The 18,447-nt window shown below is 45.3% G+C and overlaps 1 protein-coding gene across 8 annotated transcripts in view; it reads left to right on the plus strand.

Moving 5' to 3' along the window:
- LOC137377652 (protein Shroom4-like) overlaps positions 1-18,447 on the plus strand; it is a 214,923-nt gene that overhangs the window by 183,539 nt on the left and 12,937 nt on the right. For 7 of the 8 annotated variants that reach the window (XM_068047538.1, XM_068047539.1, XM_068047537.1 and 4 more), the window contains 2 exons: positions 15,801-15,975; positions 16,248-16,520. In XM_068047538.1, coding sequence (XP_067903639.1) covers positions 15,801-15,975; positions 16,248-16,520 — 448 coding nt within the window. Of the gene's footprint in view, positions 1-3,928; positions 4,015-15,800; positions 15,976-16,247; positions 16,521-18,447 lie in introns of those variants that run through there. The other variant, XM_068047542.1, reaches the window with a different exon arrangement.

Consider the following 18,447-nt stretch of genomic DNA (forward strand, 5'->3'; position numbering starts at 1 on the left):
GACAACTTGCCTTTACCACCCTGGATCCACCATTCCCCATTGTTAAAGTCATCAGAGACTCTTCATCAGCAAAATCCTACAAGAAAAGCCACCAAAAAAAAACTTTTCATTCACATCTTTATCCAACAACACAATGCACTGTGGTGCATTCAAGGGTGCCTTTGCCTGTCCTAATGCAGATCACCTTGGCGTGGGTGGCAGCTTACTGGCTGGCTGAGAGCCAATAATAAGGGCACTGGGGGAGTGACAGTGGTGGCAGCACGAATGCAGTCATCCTGAGAGAGGTCTGCAGGATTGTGTTACACGGTGCCACTGCCACTCCGTCAGGGTGGCACTTTAGCAATCCTAGTAATCTGCTTGAGCACACATTGCTGGACTGATGTGAGACCTGCATGCCCTGTTGAGCACTGAGATCTGCAGTCATGAGAGCACTTGTCTGAGCCTGCGTGGCAGGAAGCATGGATCTTGTGATTTCTGGCTCAGCTTCCATTCCAAAACTGAAGATGTTGGTGGCTTCCGCGTGTGCTGCAGTGAAAGCTGAGACATTAGAAACCAGTCGCTGCAACACTGCTGGGGTTCTGAATGCTGTCAGAGAGTTGGCCACCACTTTCACGGAGAAAAGGTTGTGATGTGCTTTAAGCTCTATGAGATGCCTTCTAGCATGTTGCAACTGGATTTCCCCATTCTCCTTGATAGAGACAGGGAGCTATCGGTTAGGCCTGCCAATGCACCACGCATCTCTGTGCATCCTCATCAGCGTTCTCCTGTATGCCACCCCATTAACATCCTCATCTGAATCCCCTGTAGTGGGACTCATCTGTGACCTGCCCTCTGGTGACTGGCACACGAGCTATCCTTTTCCCCTGGCCTGGCTGCAGCCCACTTGTGCCTGGTGACTCACGACTTGCAGATCCTGACTCTATACTCATCTCTAAGGTATGCAGTGTGCCAGTATCTGAGCTAGTGGCTGCAAGTGTTAGATGAAGTCATCGGTGCATGTGGTGTTGCTCTCTCTCTTCCTCCTGGAGCTGCGGCAGCTCGCTAAGCAGCAGTTCTTGAATATCTAAAATCAGAAGGAAAGGTTTGGGGTGAGGGAGATGGGGCAGGGTGTAAAGCAAGAGGCCCATGGTCAAACCATCTGCAGCTTGTACATCATGCCAAATAGCAGAGTGAGGTGGGAGGTCGTAAAGGGCAAAAGGCAGTACCATACCATCATTCTAAATGTTCTCAATGACGCCAGATGCTACCAGCTCTTGATGAAGGCATGCCTGGCCCCCATTGGTTCTCCATTGCTCCCTTCTATTTTATGTCACCTGCTCCTACAAAGAGAGAGAAACGAATGTTAGTGATTGTGTTGCTGATTGTTTGGGCGATGTGCCTGCCACAGCTGAATAGCTGGAGATATGTGGAGGCAGCGAGAATTGGGTGTCTGTCTGGCATCATTGCAATGTGTTTGAGGGTGAGGTGGAGTACCTGGATGTTAGATGTGAATGCTGAGTGCGTGGAACTGCTGCTAGGTGAGTGAGGGGGGTGTGATGCATTGAGCAGCATGAGAAACTGACCGTGTAGTTGGTAGGAGATGTCATGTGGAGATGCATTCACTGACCTTGACCACCCGCATGGGGTCATTAAACGTCTTCTGACACTGTCAGCGTCAAACTCCTTGCAAACTCCTGTGGCCACCTGCTCCCTCACTCTTTACATACGAACATATGAATTAGGAGCAGGAGTATGCCACTTGGCCCTTCGAGCCTGCTTCGCCATTCAATAAGTTCACGGATGAACTGATTACTCCACATTTCCACCTACCCCTGATAACCTTCCATCCCCTTGCTTATCAAGAATCTATCTATCTCTGCCTTAAAAATATTCAAAGACTCTGCTTCCACTGCCTTTTGAGGAAGAGAATTCCAAAGACTCTCAAACCCTCTGAGAGAAAAAATTTCTCTTCATCTGTCTTAAATGGGCGATCCCTTATTTTTAAACAGTGACCTCTAGTTCTAGATTCTCCCACAAGGAGAAACATCCTTTCCACATCCACCCTGTCAAGACCCTTCAGGATCTTGTATGTTTTAATCAAGTCGCCTCTTACTCTTCTATGTTCCAGCAGATACAAGCCTAGCCTGTCCAATCTTTCCTCATAAGACAGCTCGCCCATTCCATGTATTAGTCTAGTAAACCTTCTCTGCACTGTCTCCAACGCATTCACATCCTTCCTTAAATAAGGAGACCAGTACTGTACACAGTACTCCAAATGTGGTCTCACCAATGCCCTGTATAGCTGAAGCATAACCTCCCTACTTTTGTATTCAATTCCCCTCGCGATAAACGATAACATTCTATTAGCTTTCCTAATTACGTGCTGTACCTGCATACTAACCTTTTGCGATTCATGGACTAGGACACCCAGATCCCTCTGCATCTCCGAGCTCTGCAATCTCACCACTTAGATAATATGCTTTTTAAAAAATTCTTCCTGCCAAAGTGGACAATTTCACACTTTCCCACATTATACTCCTTTTCCCATTCGCTTAACCTATCTATATCCCTTTGTAGCCACCTTATGTCCTCTTCTCAAGTTACTTTCCTACCTATCTTTGTGTCATCAGCAAATTTAGCAACCATACCTTTGGTCCCTTCATCTAAGTCATTTATATAAATTGTAAAAAGTTGAGGCCCAGCACAGATCCCTGTGGCATGCCACTCATTACATCTTTGCAACCAGAAAATAACCCATTTATGCCTACTCTCTGTTTCCTGTTAGCTAGCCAATCTTCTATCTATGCTAGAGCATAGCTACCCAACCCGAACCCAATGGGACCCGACGACATGTGTCGGGGTCGGGCCGGATCACTCTTCCGGGTCCAGCATTCGGGCTCGGGTCGGACACACTCTATCACCACCTCCGGTACGTGGCTCCAATGTTAATGTACTTTTTGAACTTGCAAGGTTGTTTAGTCACAGGTTTTTAAGCTTGTGCAGATAAGCAACAAAGTGAAAAACGGATGCTAGCTTAACTGATGGTTGGATCAAGCGCTGAAAAAAATGAAAGGACTCGGGCCGGGTCGGTCTTGGGTTGGGTTTCATTTGCAGCCCGAGCTGGCCTTTGATCCATGCCAATATGTTTTTCCCTACACCATGAGCTTTTATTTTCTGCAATAATCTTTAATGTGGCACCTTATCAAATGCCTTCTGGACATATAAGTACAATACATCCACCAGTTCCCCTTTATCCACAGCACATGTAACTCCATCAAAGAACTCCTATAAATTGGTTAAACATGATTTCCCTTTCACAAAACCATGTTGACTCTGATTACCTTCAATTTTTCTAAATGCCCTGCTATACTGTCTTTAATAATAGCTTCTAACATTTTCCCTAAGACCGATGTTAAGCTAACTGGCCTGTAGTTTCTTGCTTTCTGTCTCCCTCCCTTTTAGAATAAAGGAGTTACATTCCCCATTTTCCAATCTAACGGAACCTTCCCCGAATCTAGGGATTTTTGGAAAATTATAACTAACACATCAACTATCTTACTAGCCACTTCTTTTAACACCCTAGGATGAAGACCTAGAAGTCCAAGACTTGTCAGCCTGCAGCTCCAACAATTTGTTCAGTACCACTTCCCTGGTGGATTGTAATTTTCTTGAGTTCCTCCCTCCCTTCCATTTCCTGACTTACAGCTAATACTGGGATGTTACTTGTATCTTCAATAGTGAAGACTGATGCAAAATATCTGTTCAATTCATTTGCCATCTCCTTATTATCCATTATTAATTCCCCAGACTCACTTTTTATAGGATCAATGCTCACTTTGTTAACTCTTTTGTTTTTTGAAATATCTATAGAAACTCTTACAATCTGTCTTTATATTTCTAATTAGCTTTCTCTCATTCTCTAATTTTACCTTCCTTATCAATCTTTTAGTCATTCATGAAGCTAAAGACCAGTTCTACGAGGAACTCCATAATATCATTAGTAGCGTCCCCAACACCGAACATCTATTCCTGCTGGGGGACTTCAATGCCAGGGTTGGGGCCGACCACGACTCATGGCCCTCCTGCCTTGGGCGCTATGGTGTTGGAAGGATGAATGAGAATGGACAGAGACTGCTTGAGTTGTGTACCTATCATAACCTCTGCATCACCAACTCGTTCTTTCACACTAAACCCTGTCACCAGGTTTCATGGAGGCACCCAAGATCACGTCGTTGGCACCAGCTGGACCTCATCGTCACAAGGCGAGCCTCTTTAAACAGTGTTCAAGTCACACGCAGCTTCCACAGTGCGGACTGCGACACCGACCACTCCCTGATGTGCAGCAAGATTAGACTCAAACCAAAGAAGCTGCATCATTCCAAGCAGAAGGGCCACCCGCGCATCAACACGAGCAGAATTACTTATTCACAGCTGTTACAAAAATTTCTAAATTCACTTGTAAAAGCCCTTCAAAACACTCCCACAGGGGATGCTGAGACCAAGTGGGCCCACATCAGAGACGCCATCTATGACTCAGCAATGACCACCTATGGCAAACGTGTGAAGAGAAATGCAGACTGGTTTCAATCTCATTTTGAAGAGCTGGAACCTGTCATAGCCGCTAAGCGCATTGCACTGTTGAACTACAAGAAAGCCCCCAGCGAGTTAACATCCGTAGCACTTAAAGCAGCCAGAAGCACTGCACGAAGAACAGCCAGGTGCTGCGCAAATGACTACTGGCAACACCTATGCAGTCATATTCAGCTGGCCTCAGATACTGGAAACATCAGAGGAATGTATGATGGCATTAAGAGAGCTTTTGGGCCAACCATCAAGAGGTTCGCCCCCTCAAATCTAAATCAGGGGACACAATCACTGACCAACGCAAGCAAATGGACCGCTGGGTTGAGCACTACCTGTAACTGTACTCCAGGGAGAATGTTGTCACTGAGACCACCCTCAATGCAGCCCAGCCTCTACCAGTCATGGATGAGCTGGACGTACAGCCAACAAAATCGGAACTCAGTGATGCCATTGATTCTCTAGCCAGCGGAAAAGCCCCTGTGAAGGACGGCATTACCCCTGAAATAATCGAGAGTGCCAAGCCTGCTATACTCTCAGCGCTCCATGAACTGCTTTGCCTGTGCTGGGACGAGGGAGCAGTACCTCAGGACATGCGCGATGCCAATATCATCACCCTCTATAAAAACAAAGGTGACCGCGGTGACTGCAACAACTACCGTGGAATCTCCCTGCTCAGCATAGTGGGGAAAGTCTTTGCTCGAGTCGCTTTAAACAGGCTCCAGAAGCTGGCCGAGTGCATATACCCTGAGGCACAGTGTGGCTTTCGTGCAGAGAGATCGACCATTGACATGCTGTTCTCCCTTCGTCAGATACAGGAGAAATGCCGTGAACAACAGATGCCCCTCTACGTTGCTTTCATTGATCTCACCAAAGCCTTTGACCTCGTCAGCAGACGTGGTCTCTTCAGACTACTAGAAAAGATCGGATGTCCACCAAAGCTACTAAGTTTCATCACCTCATTCCATGACAATATGAAAGGCACAATTCAGCATAGCGGCACCTCATCAGACCCCTTTCCTATCCTGAGTGGCGTGAAACAGGGCTGTGTTCTCGCACCCACACTGTTTGGGATTTTCTTCTCCTTGCTGCTTTCACATGCGTTCAAGTCTTCAGAAGAAGGAATTTTCCTCCACACAAGATCAGGGGGCAGGTTGTTCAACCTTGCCCGTCTAAGAGCGACAGGACGTCAGAAATGCTCCATCCATCAATATCGGCGACCACGCTCTGGAAGTGGTTCAAGAGTTCACCACCTATCTAGGCTCAACTATATAGTGGGGGTAAGGGATCAAATTTGGGAAGATATGGTAAATCAAGGAGTAGAGACAAGGCAAGAAAGAAAGGTATTAACATGGGAAATGATAACCAGACTGTGACAGGAAGGGACGGAGCGTACAAATCTAAGAGTAAATCAACAGATAAGGCTAGAGGTTACAAAACTAACAAAAGGACAAAACTAAAGGCTCTGTTTCTGAATGCACATAGCATTCAAAACAAAACAGATGAACTGAGAGCACAAATGGAAATAAGTAAGTACGATCTGATCGTCATTACAGAGACATGGCTGCAAGACGACATAGATTAGGACTTGAATATTGATGGGAAGATGGCATTTAGGAAGGACAGGAAGCAGGAAAAGGTGGAGGGGTAGCTCTGTTAATTAATGATGGTATTAGTGTAATAGAGAGGGATGACTTAAGTTCAGAAGACCAGGATGCAGAAGCAGTTTGGGTAGAGATCAGAAATCATAAAGGCAAGAAGTCACTTGTGGGAGTGGTGTGCATGCCACCTAACAATAATCACACTGTAGGACGGGGTTTAAAGGAAGAAATAGTGGCAGCTTGTCAGAAAGGTACAGCGATAATTATGGGGGATTTTAACCTACATAAGGACTGGAAAAAAATCAGATGGGCATAGATAGCCTAGATGAGGTCTACATAGAATGTTTTCGGGATAATTTCTTGGAACAATACGTTCTGGAGCCAACCAGAGAGTAGGCTATACTGGATCTGGTATTGTGCAACGAGATAGGATTAATTAATGACCTCATAGTTAAGGCGCCCTTAGGTAGCTGCGATCATAATATGATTGAATTTTACATTCAGTTTGAGGGACAGAAGAGTGGGTCCAAGACCAGTATTTTAAACTTAAATAAGGGCAATTATGAGGGCATAAAAGCAGACCTAGCTAAAGTGAACTGGCAAATCAGGTCTCTCGATGCAGAAATCAACAGGCGCATGGGAAAGGCTTCCACTGCTATGTCCAGACTGGCCAAGAGAGTGTGGGAAAATGGCGCACTGACACGGAACACAAAAGTCCGAGTGTATCAAGGCTGTGTCCTCAGTATCTTGCTCTATGCCAGCGAGGCCTAGACAACGTATGTCAGCCAAGAGCGATGTCTCAATTCATTCCATCTTCGCTGCCTCCGGAGAATCCTTGGCATCAGGTGGCAGGACCGTATCTCCAACACAGAAGTCCTCGAGGCGGCCAACATCCCCAGCTTATACACACTACTGAGTCAGCGGCGCTTGAGATGGCTTGGCCATGTGAGCCGCATGGAAGCTGGCAGGATCCCCAAAGACACATTGTACAGCGAGCTCGCCACTGGTATCAGACCCACCGGCCGTCTATGTCTCTGCTTTAAAGACGTCTGCAAACGCGACATGAAGTCCTGTGACATTGATCACAAGTCGTGGGAGTCAGTTGCCTGTGATCGCCAGAGCTGGCGGGCAGCCATAAAGGCGGGGCTAAAGTGTGGCGAGTCAAAGAGACTTAGCAGTTGGCAGGAAAAAAGACAGAAGCGCAAGCGGAGAGCCAACTGTGTAACAGCCCCGACAAACAATTTCTTCTGCAGCACCTGTGGAAGAGTCTGTCACTCTAATATTGGCCTTTATAGGCACTCCAGGCGCTGATCCACAAACCACTGACCACCTCCAGGTGCTTACCCATTGTCTCTCGAGGCAAGGAGGCCAAAGAAGAAGTCATTCTTTGCTGTTTTTTATATTCTGTCCAATCTTCTGACCTGCCTCCCATCGTTACACAATTATAGGTTTTTTCTTTAAGTTTGATACTATCTTTAACTGTTTTAGTTAACCACGGATGGCAGGTCCCACCCTTGGAATTTTTCTTTCTAGTTGAAATGTATCTATTCAGTGTATTCTGAAATATCCCCTTAAATGTCTGCCACTGCATCTCTATTGACTTATCCCTTAACCTGATTTGCCAGTTCACTTTAGCTAGGTCTGCTTTTATGCCCTCATAATTGCCCTTATTTAAGTTTAAAATACTGGTCTTGGACCCACTCTTCTGTCCCTCAAACTGAATGTAAAATTCAATCATATTATGATCGCAGCTACCTAAGGGCGCCTTAACTATGAGGTCATTAATTAATCCTATCTCGTTGCACAATACCAGATCCAGTATAGCCTACTCTCTGGTTGGCTCCAGAACGTATTGTTCCAAGAAATTATCCCGAAAACATTCTATGTAGACCTCATCTAGGCTATCTATGCCCATCTGATTTTTTTCCAGTCCTTATGTAGGTTAAAATCCCCCATAATTATCGCTGTACCTTTCTGACAAGCTGCCACTATTTCTTCCTTTAAACCCCGTCCTACAGTGTGATTATTGTTAGGTGGCATGCACACCACTCCCACAAGTGACTTCTTGCCTTTATGATTTCTGATCTCTACCCAAACTGCTTCTGCATCCTGGTCTTCTGAACTTAAGTCATCCCTCTCTATTACACTAATACCATCATTAATTAACAGAGCTACCCCTCCACCTTTTCCTGCTTCCTGTCCTTCCTAAATGCCATCTTCCCATCAATATTCAAGTCCTAATCTATGTCGTCTTGCAGCCATGTCTCTGTAATGACGATCAGATCGTACTTACTTATTTCCATTTGTGCTCTCAGTTCATCTGTTTTGTTTTGAATGCTATGTGCATTCAGAAACAGAGCCTTTAGTTTTGTCCTTTTGTTAGTTTTGTAACCTCTAGCCTTATCTGTTGATTTACTCTTAGATTTGTACGCTCCGTCCCTTCCTGTCACAGTCTGGTTATCATTTCCCATGTTAATACCTTTCTTTCTTGCCTTGTCTCTACTCCTTGATTTACCATATCTTCCCAAATTTGATCCCTTACCCCCACTATACAGTTTAAAAACCTCTCTACTTCCCTAGTTATGCGGCTCGCCAGAGGGCATTCCTTTTGGCCCTCCTGTGGAAACATGGCATCTCTCCTGTCAACCTCCATGATTGAGACAACCAGTTGGTCTCCATTTAACTAGTCTGCAATTACAGCACCAGCAGTCATCAGCAGCATCCTTTGATTCAGTGGAACTTCCCTTTAAGGGGGACAGACTGCCTTTAAGAGCTGGAGGCTAGCTGTAACACATGCTAGCCTCGCACATTGTTAGGTCCCCTTTTCTGTTTGCAGTGAGCCTGTAGCATGAGCTGCACACAAAATTATGGAAATGCGGCAGCGTGAAGTTTGCGTGCTACCTGCCAAAGCAGGAATAGAAATAGGCACAGGCGGATCACGAATCACGACCTCGCACCTGAAAATGGGTGCAAACCAATTTTTAGCAGCAAAGGTATAACCCAATAGAGTCCAAGAGAAATGTATTCAACTAAAAGAAAATGCAAGCAAGCTCCATTATGGGGCACCATGGGTGAATGAAGAACAAAAGGGAAAACAATGTAAAGAAAAAGACATAATATGAGAAGGACTTAGATACGAAAGGAGAGGATAAAAGGGAATATGCGGACTTGCGAGAAAAGTTTAAAAACCTCCGTCAAACAAAGAATTACAGAATCAAATTATTAGGGAATATAAAAAGTAATGTGTTCTGTCGATCTATAAGTAACAGAAAAATACAAGTAGTGATCGAGCTACTAAAGGATGAGCAAGGTAAACTCACGGGTAATGACAGAGAAATGACAGAAGTATTGAATAACTACTTTGCCTCAGTTTTTACTAAAGAAGATAACGAGATAGACACCACAAAAGGATGAGCTTAAAAAAGTATTAATAAAGTTGGGATAGAAAGGGTGAAAATAATTGACAAACTAGCAAAACTAAAAGAGGATAAGTCGTGGATAGCACGTTTAGTGAGGTGGTCACACCGCAGGTAATGGCTGCACAGGCAGAAAAGAGATGGGTGACCACCAGACGGAGTAGTAGGCGCAGGCAGGTAGTGCAGGAGTCCCCTGTGGCCATCCCCCTCTCAAACAGATATACCGCTTTGGATACTGTTGGGGGGCATGACCTCCCAGGGGAAAGAAGCAACAGCCAAGTTCGTGGCACCACGGAGAGCTCTGCTGCACAGCGGGGGAGGAAAAGGGTTGGAAGAGCTATAGTGACAGGGGATTCTATCATAAGGGGTGCAGATAGGTGTTTCTGTGGCCACAAACGAGACTCCAGGATGGTATGTTGCCTCCCTGGTGCTGGGGTCAAGGATATCTCGGAGCAGCTGCAGGACATTCTGAAAGGGGAGGGTGAGCAGCCAGAGGTCGTGGTCCATATTGGTACTAACGACATAGGCAGGAAGAGAGATGAGTTCCTGCAAAGTGAATATAGGGAATTAGGCAGAAGGTTAAAAAGCAGGACCTCTAGGGTTGTAATCTCAGGATTACTTCCTGTGCCACGTGCTAGTGAGGGTAGGAATAGGAGGATTAGGCAAATGAATGCGTGGCTGAAGAGCTGGTGTAGGCGGGAGGGCTTCAGCTACTTGGATCATTGGGATCTCTTCTGGTGCAGAAGTGACCTATACAAGAAGGACAGGTTGCATCTAAACTGGAGGGGGATCAATATCCTTGCGGGGGAGGTTTGCTAGTACTACTCGGGAGGTTTTAAACTAGTCTTGCAGGGGGGTGGGACCCAAAGTAGTAGTCTCTCCGATGAGATAACTGAGGCAAATGTAGAGGTTTAAGCAAGCAAGTCCGGTAGGCAGGACAGGGAGCGTGGAAGGTCTGGTAGGCTAAACTGCATTTACTTTAATGCAAGAAGCCTCACAGGTAAGGCAGATGAACTCAGAGCATGGATCAGTACATGGGATTGTGATATTATAGCTATTACGGAAACGTGGTTGAGGGATGGGCAGGACTGGCAGCTCAATGTTCTGGGGTACCGATCCTTCTGGCGTGACAGAGGTGGAGGTAAGAGAGGAGGGGGAGTTGCACTATTGATTAAGGAGGACATCATGGCACTACTTAGAGAGGATATCCGGGGGGGAAATGTCCAGCGAGGCCATGTGGGTAGAACCTAGAAATAAGAAAGGGGTGATCGCTTTGATGGGATTATACTATAGGCCTCCCAATAGTCAGAGGGAAGTGGAGGAGCATATATTTCGGGAAATCACAGATAGGTGTAGGAATTATAGGGTTGTAATAGTAGGTGATTTTAACTTCCCTAATATTGACTGGGACTGCCTTAGTGCTAAGGGATCAGATGGGGAAGAATTTGTTAAGTGTGTCCAGGATAGTTTTCTGAAGCAGGATGTGGATGGCCCGACTAGAGAAGGAGCTACACTTGACCTCCTTTTAGGAAATGAGGATGGGCAGGTGGTTGATGTGTCAGTGGGGGACCACTTTGGGACCATTGACCATATCTCTATTAGCTTCAAGATAGTTATGGAAAAGGATAGGACTGGTCCTCAGGTTGAAGTCCTAAATTGGGGGAAGGCTAATTTTGATGGCATCAAACAGGAACTCTCAAAAGTTGAATGGGAGAGGCTGTTTACAGGTAAAGGGACGTCTGGCAAGTGGGAGGCTTTTAAAAGTGAGATAGGAAGAGTTCAGGGCCAGCATGTTCCTGTTAGATGGAAAGGCATGGCTGGCAAGTTTAGGGAACCTTGGTTGACGAGGGATATTGAGGGTCTGGTCAGGGATAAAGAAGGAGGCATATGTCAGGTATAGGCAGCTGGGATCGAGCGAGTCCCTCAAGGAGTATAGGGGATGTAGGACTACACTTAAGAAGGAAATTAGGAGGGCGAAAAGGGGCCATGAGATTTCCCTGGCAGATAAGATAAAGGAGAATCCTAAAAGATTCTATAAGTATATTAAGAGTAAAAGGGTAGCTAGGGAGAGAGTAGGTCCCCTTAAGGATCAGTGTGGCAATCTATGTGTGGAGCCACGGGAAATGGGTGAGGTCTTAAATTAATATTTCTCGTCTGTATTTACCGTGGAGAAGGTCATTGAAGCTAATGAGTTCAAGGGAGGGAACACCGATATCCTGGAGCTTTTTAACATTAAAAAGGAGGTGTGGGAGGTCTCGAAGCGCATTAAGGTGAATAAATCCCCACGGCCTCACCAGGTGTATCCTAGGATGCTCTGGGAAGCAAAGGAGGAGATTGCTGAGGTCCTGGCAGAGAATTTTGTATCATCGTTGGCCACCGGTGAGGTACCGGAAGACTGGAGGACAGCTAATGTTGTGCCTTTATTTAAGAAGGGCAGCAGGGCTAAGCCAGGGAACTATAGGCCGGTGAGCCTTACATCAGTGATGGGAATGTTATTGGAAGGGATTCTGAGAGACAGGATTTGTATGCATCTGGAAAGGCATGGTCTGATTAGGGATAGTCAGCATGGCTTTGTGCGTGGGAAATCATGTCTCACGAATTTGATTTTAAGTTTTTTGAGGAGGTGACCAAGAGGATTGACGAGGGCAGGGCGATGGACGTTGTCTACATGGACTTTAGCAAGGCCTTTGACAAGGTCCCGCATGGTAGGCTGGTCCAGAAGGTTCAAACACATGGGATTGAGGGTGAACTAGCAAATTGGATACAAAATTGGCTTGGTGATAGGAGGGAGAGGGTGGTAGTGAGGGTTGTTTTTCAGATTGGAGGCCGGTGACCAGTGGTGTGCCGCAGGGATCGGGGCTGGGCCCTCTGTTGTTTATCATATATATTAATGACTTGGATGTGAATGTAAGGGGCATGATTAGTAAGTTTGCAGATGACACCAAAATTGGTGGTATAGTGGACAGTGAGGAAGGTTGTCTAAGGTTACAACAGGATATAGATCAACTGGGAAAGTGGGCAAGGGAGTGGCAAATGGAATTTAACGCAGACAAGTGTGAAGTGATGCATTTTGGGAAGTTAAACCAGGGCAGGACATATACAGTGAATGGCAGGGCCCTGGGGAGTGTTGTTGAGCAGAGAGACCTTGGGGTGCAAGTACATAGTTCCCTGAAAGTGGCAACACAGGTAGACAGGGTGGTAAAGAAGGTGTGGCATTCTTGCCTTCATCAGCCAAGGCATTGAGTACAAGTGTTGGGACGTCATGTTACAGTTGTACATAACGTTGGTTACACTACATTTGGAGTGCTGTGTGCAGTTCTGGTCGCCGCACTACAGGAAAGATATGACTAAGCTAGAGAGGGTGCAGAAAAGATTCACAAGGATGTTGCCTGGTTTGGAGGGCTTGAGTTATAAAGAGAGATTGGATAGGCTGGGTCTGATTTCCCTGGAGCGAAGGAGGCCGAGAGGGGACATGATCGAGGTATATAAAATTATGAGAGGCATAGTTAGGGTAGATAGCCAGAGTCTGTTTCCCATGATAGGGGTGACTAAAACTAGAGGGCATATATTTAAGGTGAGAGGGAGGAGGTTTAAAGGGGATCAAAGGGGTAAATATTTCACACAAAGAATAGTGGGTATCTGGAATGAGCTGCCTGAGGAGGTGGTGGAGGCAGGAACAGTAGCGACATTTAAGAGGCATCTGGACAGGTACTTGAATGAGCAAGGCATAGAGGGATATGGAATTAATGCAGGCAGGTGGGATTAGTATAGATAGGCATTATGGTCAGCATGGACGCGGTGGGCCCAAGGGCCTGTTTCTATGCTGTACGACTCTATGACTCTTTGCCAGGACCAGATGGTATGCACCCACGTGTACTGAAGGAAACTAGGGAGGAGATGGCAGAAGCGTGTTTGTACATCCATGTACAGTCAGCCTAATGTCAGTGATAGAAAAGATACTAGAATTTATATGAAAAGAAGTGATAGAAGAGCCTATAGAAACCAAAAATATATATTTTTAAAAGTCAGCATAGATTCCAAAAGGTTAAGTCATGCTGGACTCGTCTAGTAGGATTCTTTGATGAGGTAATGGAAAGGGAGATCTCCTTTACAACAAATGCTGCCTGCCTTGCTGAGTATTTCCAGCATTTTGTGTTTTTGTTTCAGATTTCCAGTATACGCAGTACTTTGCTTTTGTAGATCTCATACACTCAGATTTTCAAAAGGCCTTTGACGAGGTACCACAGAGCAGGTTCATGACAAAGGTCAGGGCATGTGGAGTCAGGACAAATAGCTGAATGCACAGTGAATTGCCAAAAAAAAAGCAAAATGAGGGTTAAAGTGTAGTAATTTCGATTAGATTAGGTAGAAAGTGGCATTCCATAATATCAGTGTTGGGACCACAATTATTCATAATTTAAATTAAAGATTTTGACTTGGAAACACGATCAAAATTTACAGATGATAGCAACTGGGGGAATATAGTTTAATACAAGAAGACATTAGAAAACCTGAAGACCGAACAGTTAAGTGGCAAATTAACTTTAACGTAGATAAATGTGAGATGAGACACTTTAGTAGGAAAAACTGAAACATCACTTACACCTTAAAGTTAGAAGAGCAAAGGGATAGATATAGTTGGATAAATCATTAAAAGTAGCATTGCAGATCAGCAAAGCAATTAATAATAACAAATCACTAGGATTTGTTTCAAGGGGTATAGAATTCAAAAGTAGTGAAGGTATGTTAAACATGTATCGGACTATGGTCAGGCCGACCTATGCACAGTTCTGGTCTCCATACCAAAAAAGCACATAGAAGCACTGGGAAAGGATGATACCAGAACTGAAAGAATACAACCAATGGGAAGGATTGAACAAGTTGAGGTTTTTTCCCCTTTGGAAACAGAGGCTGGAATTTGATGTGGGGTGGGTGGGGTCCTGGGTGGGGTCCCACCCACCGATCAAAAAGTGGGTGGGGTCCCACCCACCGATCAAAAAGTGGGTTGGGTCCCACCCACCGATCAAAAAGTCGGGCGTGAGCTGACCGCTGCCAGGTCTGGGAGCCACGCCAGGATTCTACGCCACTCAGGCCCTTAATTGGCCTCGGGTGGACTTCCATCCCTCTGAGGCAGGAGGCCTAGCCACCGGGAGTGGTGGCCACTGCTGGGACTGCACCCAGCCACAGCAACAAGAGGGGCACCGGCCCCGGGATGAGGGTAAGTTTGTGGGGCCTCGCCGGGGACAGCTGGTCAGGCCCTGGCGAGGCAAGGGGTGTCAGCTGGGAGGGGGGCATGAATGGTGTGTAGTGCGGGAGATTGGGCTGTTTGGAGGGTGGGGTTGTACCCTCCGTGGGGCACAGGATGCCTGATCAGGAGCCCCCCCCACCTCCCCCACCCCAGCCTGCAAGGAGGCCTCCAGGTTTTACTTGGTGGCCTCTTGGGGGACCACAGCTGCCTGCCAGCTGCTGGTAAAATAACAGTGGTGGCGGGAGGAGGCCCTTAAGCGGCAGTTAATTGGCCACTTTAGGGCCTTGATTGGCTTGGGGCGGGCAGGCCATTTCCCGCCGCCACCGCTGCCCCTCGTAAATTTGCAGCAGGGGCAGGAAGGCATCGGGAACAGCATCCCCCCGCCCCCCCACTCAATTTTACAACCCCCCCCCCCCCACCCCCGGCTTGCAGCACGCTCCTGTGGTGGTGGGGCGGGTGGGCATAAAATTCCAGCCAGAGAATTTACAGTTGACCTGAAAAGAGGCCTTTAAAATTATTAATGGGTTGGGCAAGTAGATGTGGAAAGAATGTTTGCTTGTGAGAGGATCCAAAATTAGGGTCCATAAATACAAGGTAGTTGCTTATAAATCCAATAGGGAAACGAGAAATTTCTATACTCAGAGAGTGGTTGGAATGTGGAACCCACTACCATGGAAGTAGTTAAGCCAAATAGCTTAGATGTGTATTTATCTAGTTTTCTTTTGAAACCGAGAGAAAGATGAATAGAAAGATATGCTGAAAGGCTGAGATAAGATGGATAGAATGGGAGAAAACTCATGTGGACTATAAACACCAGCAAATGGCTTGTTTCTGTGCTGTATATTCAATGTAATCAATGTATTAATGAATTCACAAGGGAAGGGTATTTGATATGTATTTTTTCAGTATGTTTTTAGAATTTATCTAAGTTTGTTGTATGGAAGAATGTGATAACTGGCTCTGTATTCTTTGTAGGTGTACTGTACAGGCCTCCTCCCCAACAGCAATGGTTAGCTCAACTTGCTCCACCTACTATAGCACATCCGCTGCCAAGGCCGAACTGTTGAACAAGATGAAGGACCTCCCAAAGATGGCTGAAGAGGATTCGGAGGAGGAGGAGGAAGAGGACAATGAGTTGATAGAAAAGAAGGTAATACATTTTTCCTAGATGCAAACTAGTCCATGTGATGAGAAGAAACAGATGCCAAAGAAGGTTAGCAGGAAGAAGGATAGAAAAAAATCCCAAAGCAAACCCGCCTGGGACACTTAGATGTCCAGCAGTCATTATTTTGATTCAGCCCTGTGCGCAGGCAACTTCTGCCAAAGGATATCATATGCCATGTGGAAAAGATACATTTTCAAATCATTTTGGGGTAAGCAACCTTTTTTCTAACCATTTTTTTTCCTTATAAATTTCCACAGCAACAATTGATCAGCAGTCTTAGCCGAAAACTCTCTGTGCTGCATGAAGCCCAGAAGAGCCTCTTGGAAGACATCAGTGCAAACTGTGCCCTTGGGGAAGAGGCTGAAAGAATGGTGAAAAATGTCTGCAAACCAAATGAGTTTGATAAGTACCGAATGTTCATCGGGGATCTGGATAAAGTCGTGAATCTGTTGCTGTCTCTTTCAGGCCGACTTGCTAGAGTAGAGAATGCCTTAAACAACCTAGGTCCTGACACAAGTGAGGAAGAAAAGGTAGGTGGTATCCGTTAATGCCAGTCAACAGATGTATTCATTATTCTCTTTATGGATGCTGAAGAAATTGTTTTTAGCAAGGTGGTACTTGCATTGCAGCCCAAACGCCATTGCATATTTCCTTCCTGTCATCTATTCCTTCAACAGACTCATACTTCATGTGCTTATGAGCTCACAGCCTGCTCAGTGATGGGATATTAGTGAGGTTCAACATTCTGACCAGCTCCCCCACCCACCTTTTTCTTGCTCTCCCAGCAACGGAAAAAGGGTAAAAGTAATTGGATGCTGTGAAAGGGGGCTACTAAAACTTTGGGACTGATTGTACAACTATCTACTTTTTTTAACCTCGTTACCTTTAAAGAGTGCCTGGCTTCGACTTGACAACTGACATAGTGGCCCGTTTGTAATCAGGGCTTATGGTGTGAGGATCTGTATGTGCAGATCCATGTCTCATCACATCCTGGTACAGCATGTTGCAGCTATCTGGAGTGTGCTCCTCAAAGAACCACACTAGGTAAAAAGGGAATCCTACATGCCACATGTTGACCGGGCATAGTGTGATATAAAACAGATTAAACAGAACAGGTTTCACCTGACAAGCCAGAACTACTCATTTAGAAACAAAAATACAGATTCTGCAAAACAACCAGGGTAATTGTTGTTTCCTAGTTATGGAAAACCAACTAACCTATCCGAGATAAAAACAAGAAATGCTGGAAATACTCAGCAGGTCTGGCAGCATCTGTAGACAGAGAAGCAGAGTTACATTTCAGGTCAGTGACCCTTCATCAGAAGTGGCAAATATTAGAAATGTAATGGGTTTTAAGCAAGTAAAGTGGGGGTGGGGCAAGAGATAACAAAGGGCCAGGTGTTGATAGGACAAGGTCACAGAGAATAACTGAACAGAATGTCATGGAGCAAAGGCAAACGGTATGTTAATGGTGTGGTGAAAGACAAAGCGTTAGTGCAGAGAGGGTGTTAATTGACTGAAACTGAACAGCCTGGCCCCAAGCACAAACATGAAAAAACAGTGAGTAGGCACAGTAGAAACAAACTAAACAAATTCAAATAAAATAAACAAATAAAAAAGAAAAAAGAAAATAAAAATAATAGGGGGGCCCGTCATGTTCATTCTCATGCAAAATGTGGTGGTGTCATTGATTGCCTCGAATTACTTGGTCTGGTCAAAAGTGTGTGAAGCCACAGTGAAATTAAATAGTTTCTTTGAGGGACTACCAATATGCCAAATTCTGTTTTGTAGTAAAATATAGTTTTAAATGTTTGATAATTTTGACACTTCTCATGCATAAGAACTTAGGGTAGTAAAGGTTACTCACATCAAACACCCAACAATACCAGAAGTCTCTAGTAATTCAGTAATGTAGTTGATTCTCCTGATGTCCCAGGGGGTACATGCAGTGCCTAGTGTGGTATTCAGACCATGAATGTCCCTGGATTGATTTCTGTACTGAATTAGCTGACCTCTTAACACCTGATGGGAAGCTGGTAACTTGTCCATAAGGAGGAAACAAAAATTACTCTAGATGCTTTGTATCATCATGTTTTTAAAAGTAATTTTGGCAGGCAGAAAAAAGGCTGTATAATCTACTTTGCTTGTTTTTATTATGATGTAAAACAATGTCCACGCTTTTGATTTTCTATCTGGCAACCTTGTTGAAAATGTGTGGACATCGGCTGAGAACGGAATGGGATTCAGCTGTGGTGCCTGTCACACCCATGTAGCATGCTGACATTCACTGTGTTCACATATGAATAATAGCTATTTGGGAAAGGTGCCACAAAACTGCTGCCTCCTGCTGATCTGTATCCTAGCATGACACAGTACCTGGGAGACAGTGGAGGGAAGTATAGAAAAAATGAAGGGGAAAGCAAATCTAACTGACCACATGTTCACTTTAATTTGCAG

The sequence above is a fragment of the Heterodontus francisci genome, chromosome 15, assembly GCF_036365525.1.
Source record: "Heterodontus francisci isolate sHetFra1 chromosome 15, sHetFra1.hap1, whole genome shotgun sequence".
NCBI classification, from domain to species: Eukaryota; Metazoa; Chordata; class Chondrichthyes; order Heterodontiformes; family Heterodontidae; genus Heterodontus; species Heterodontus francisci.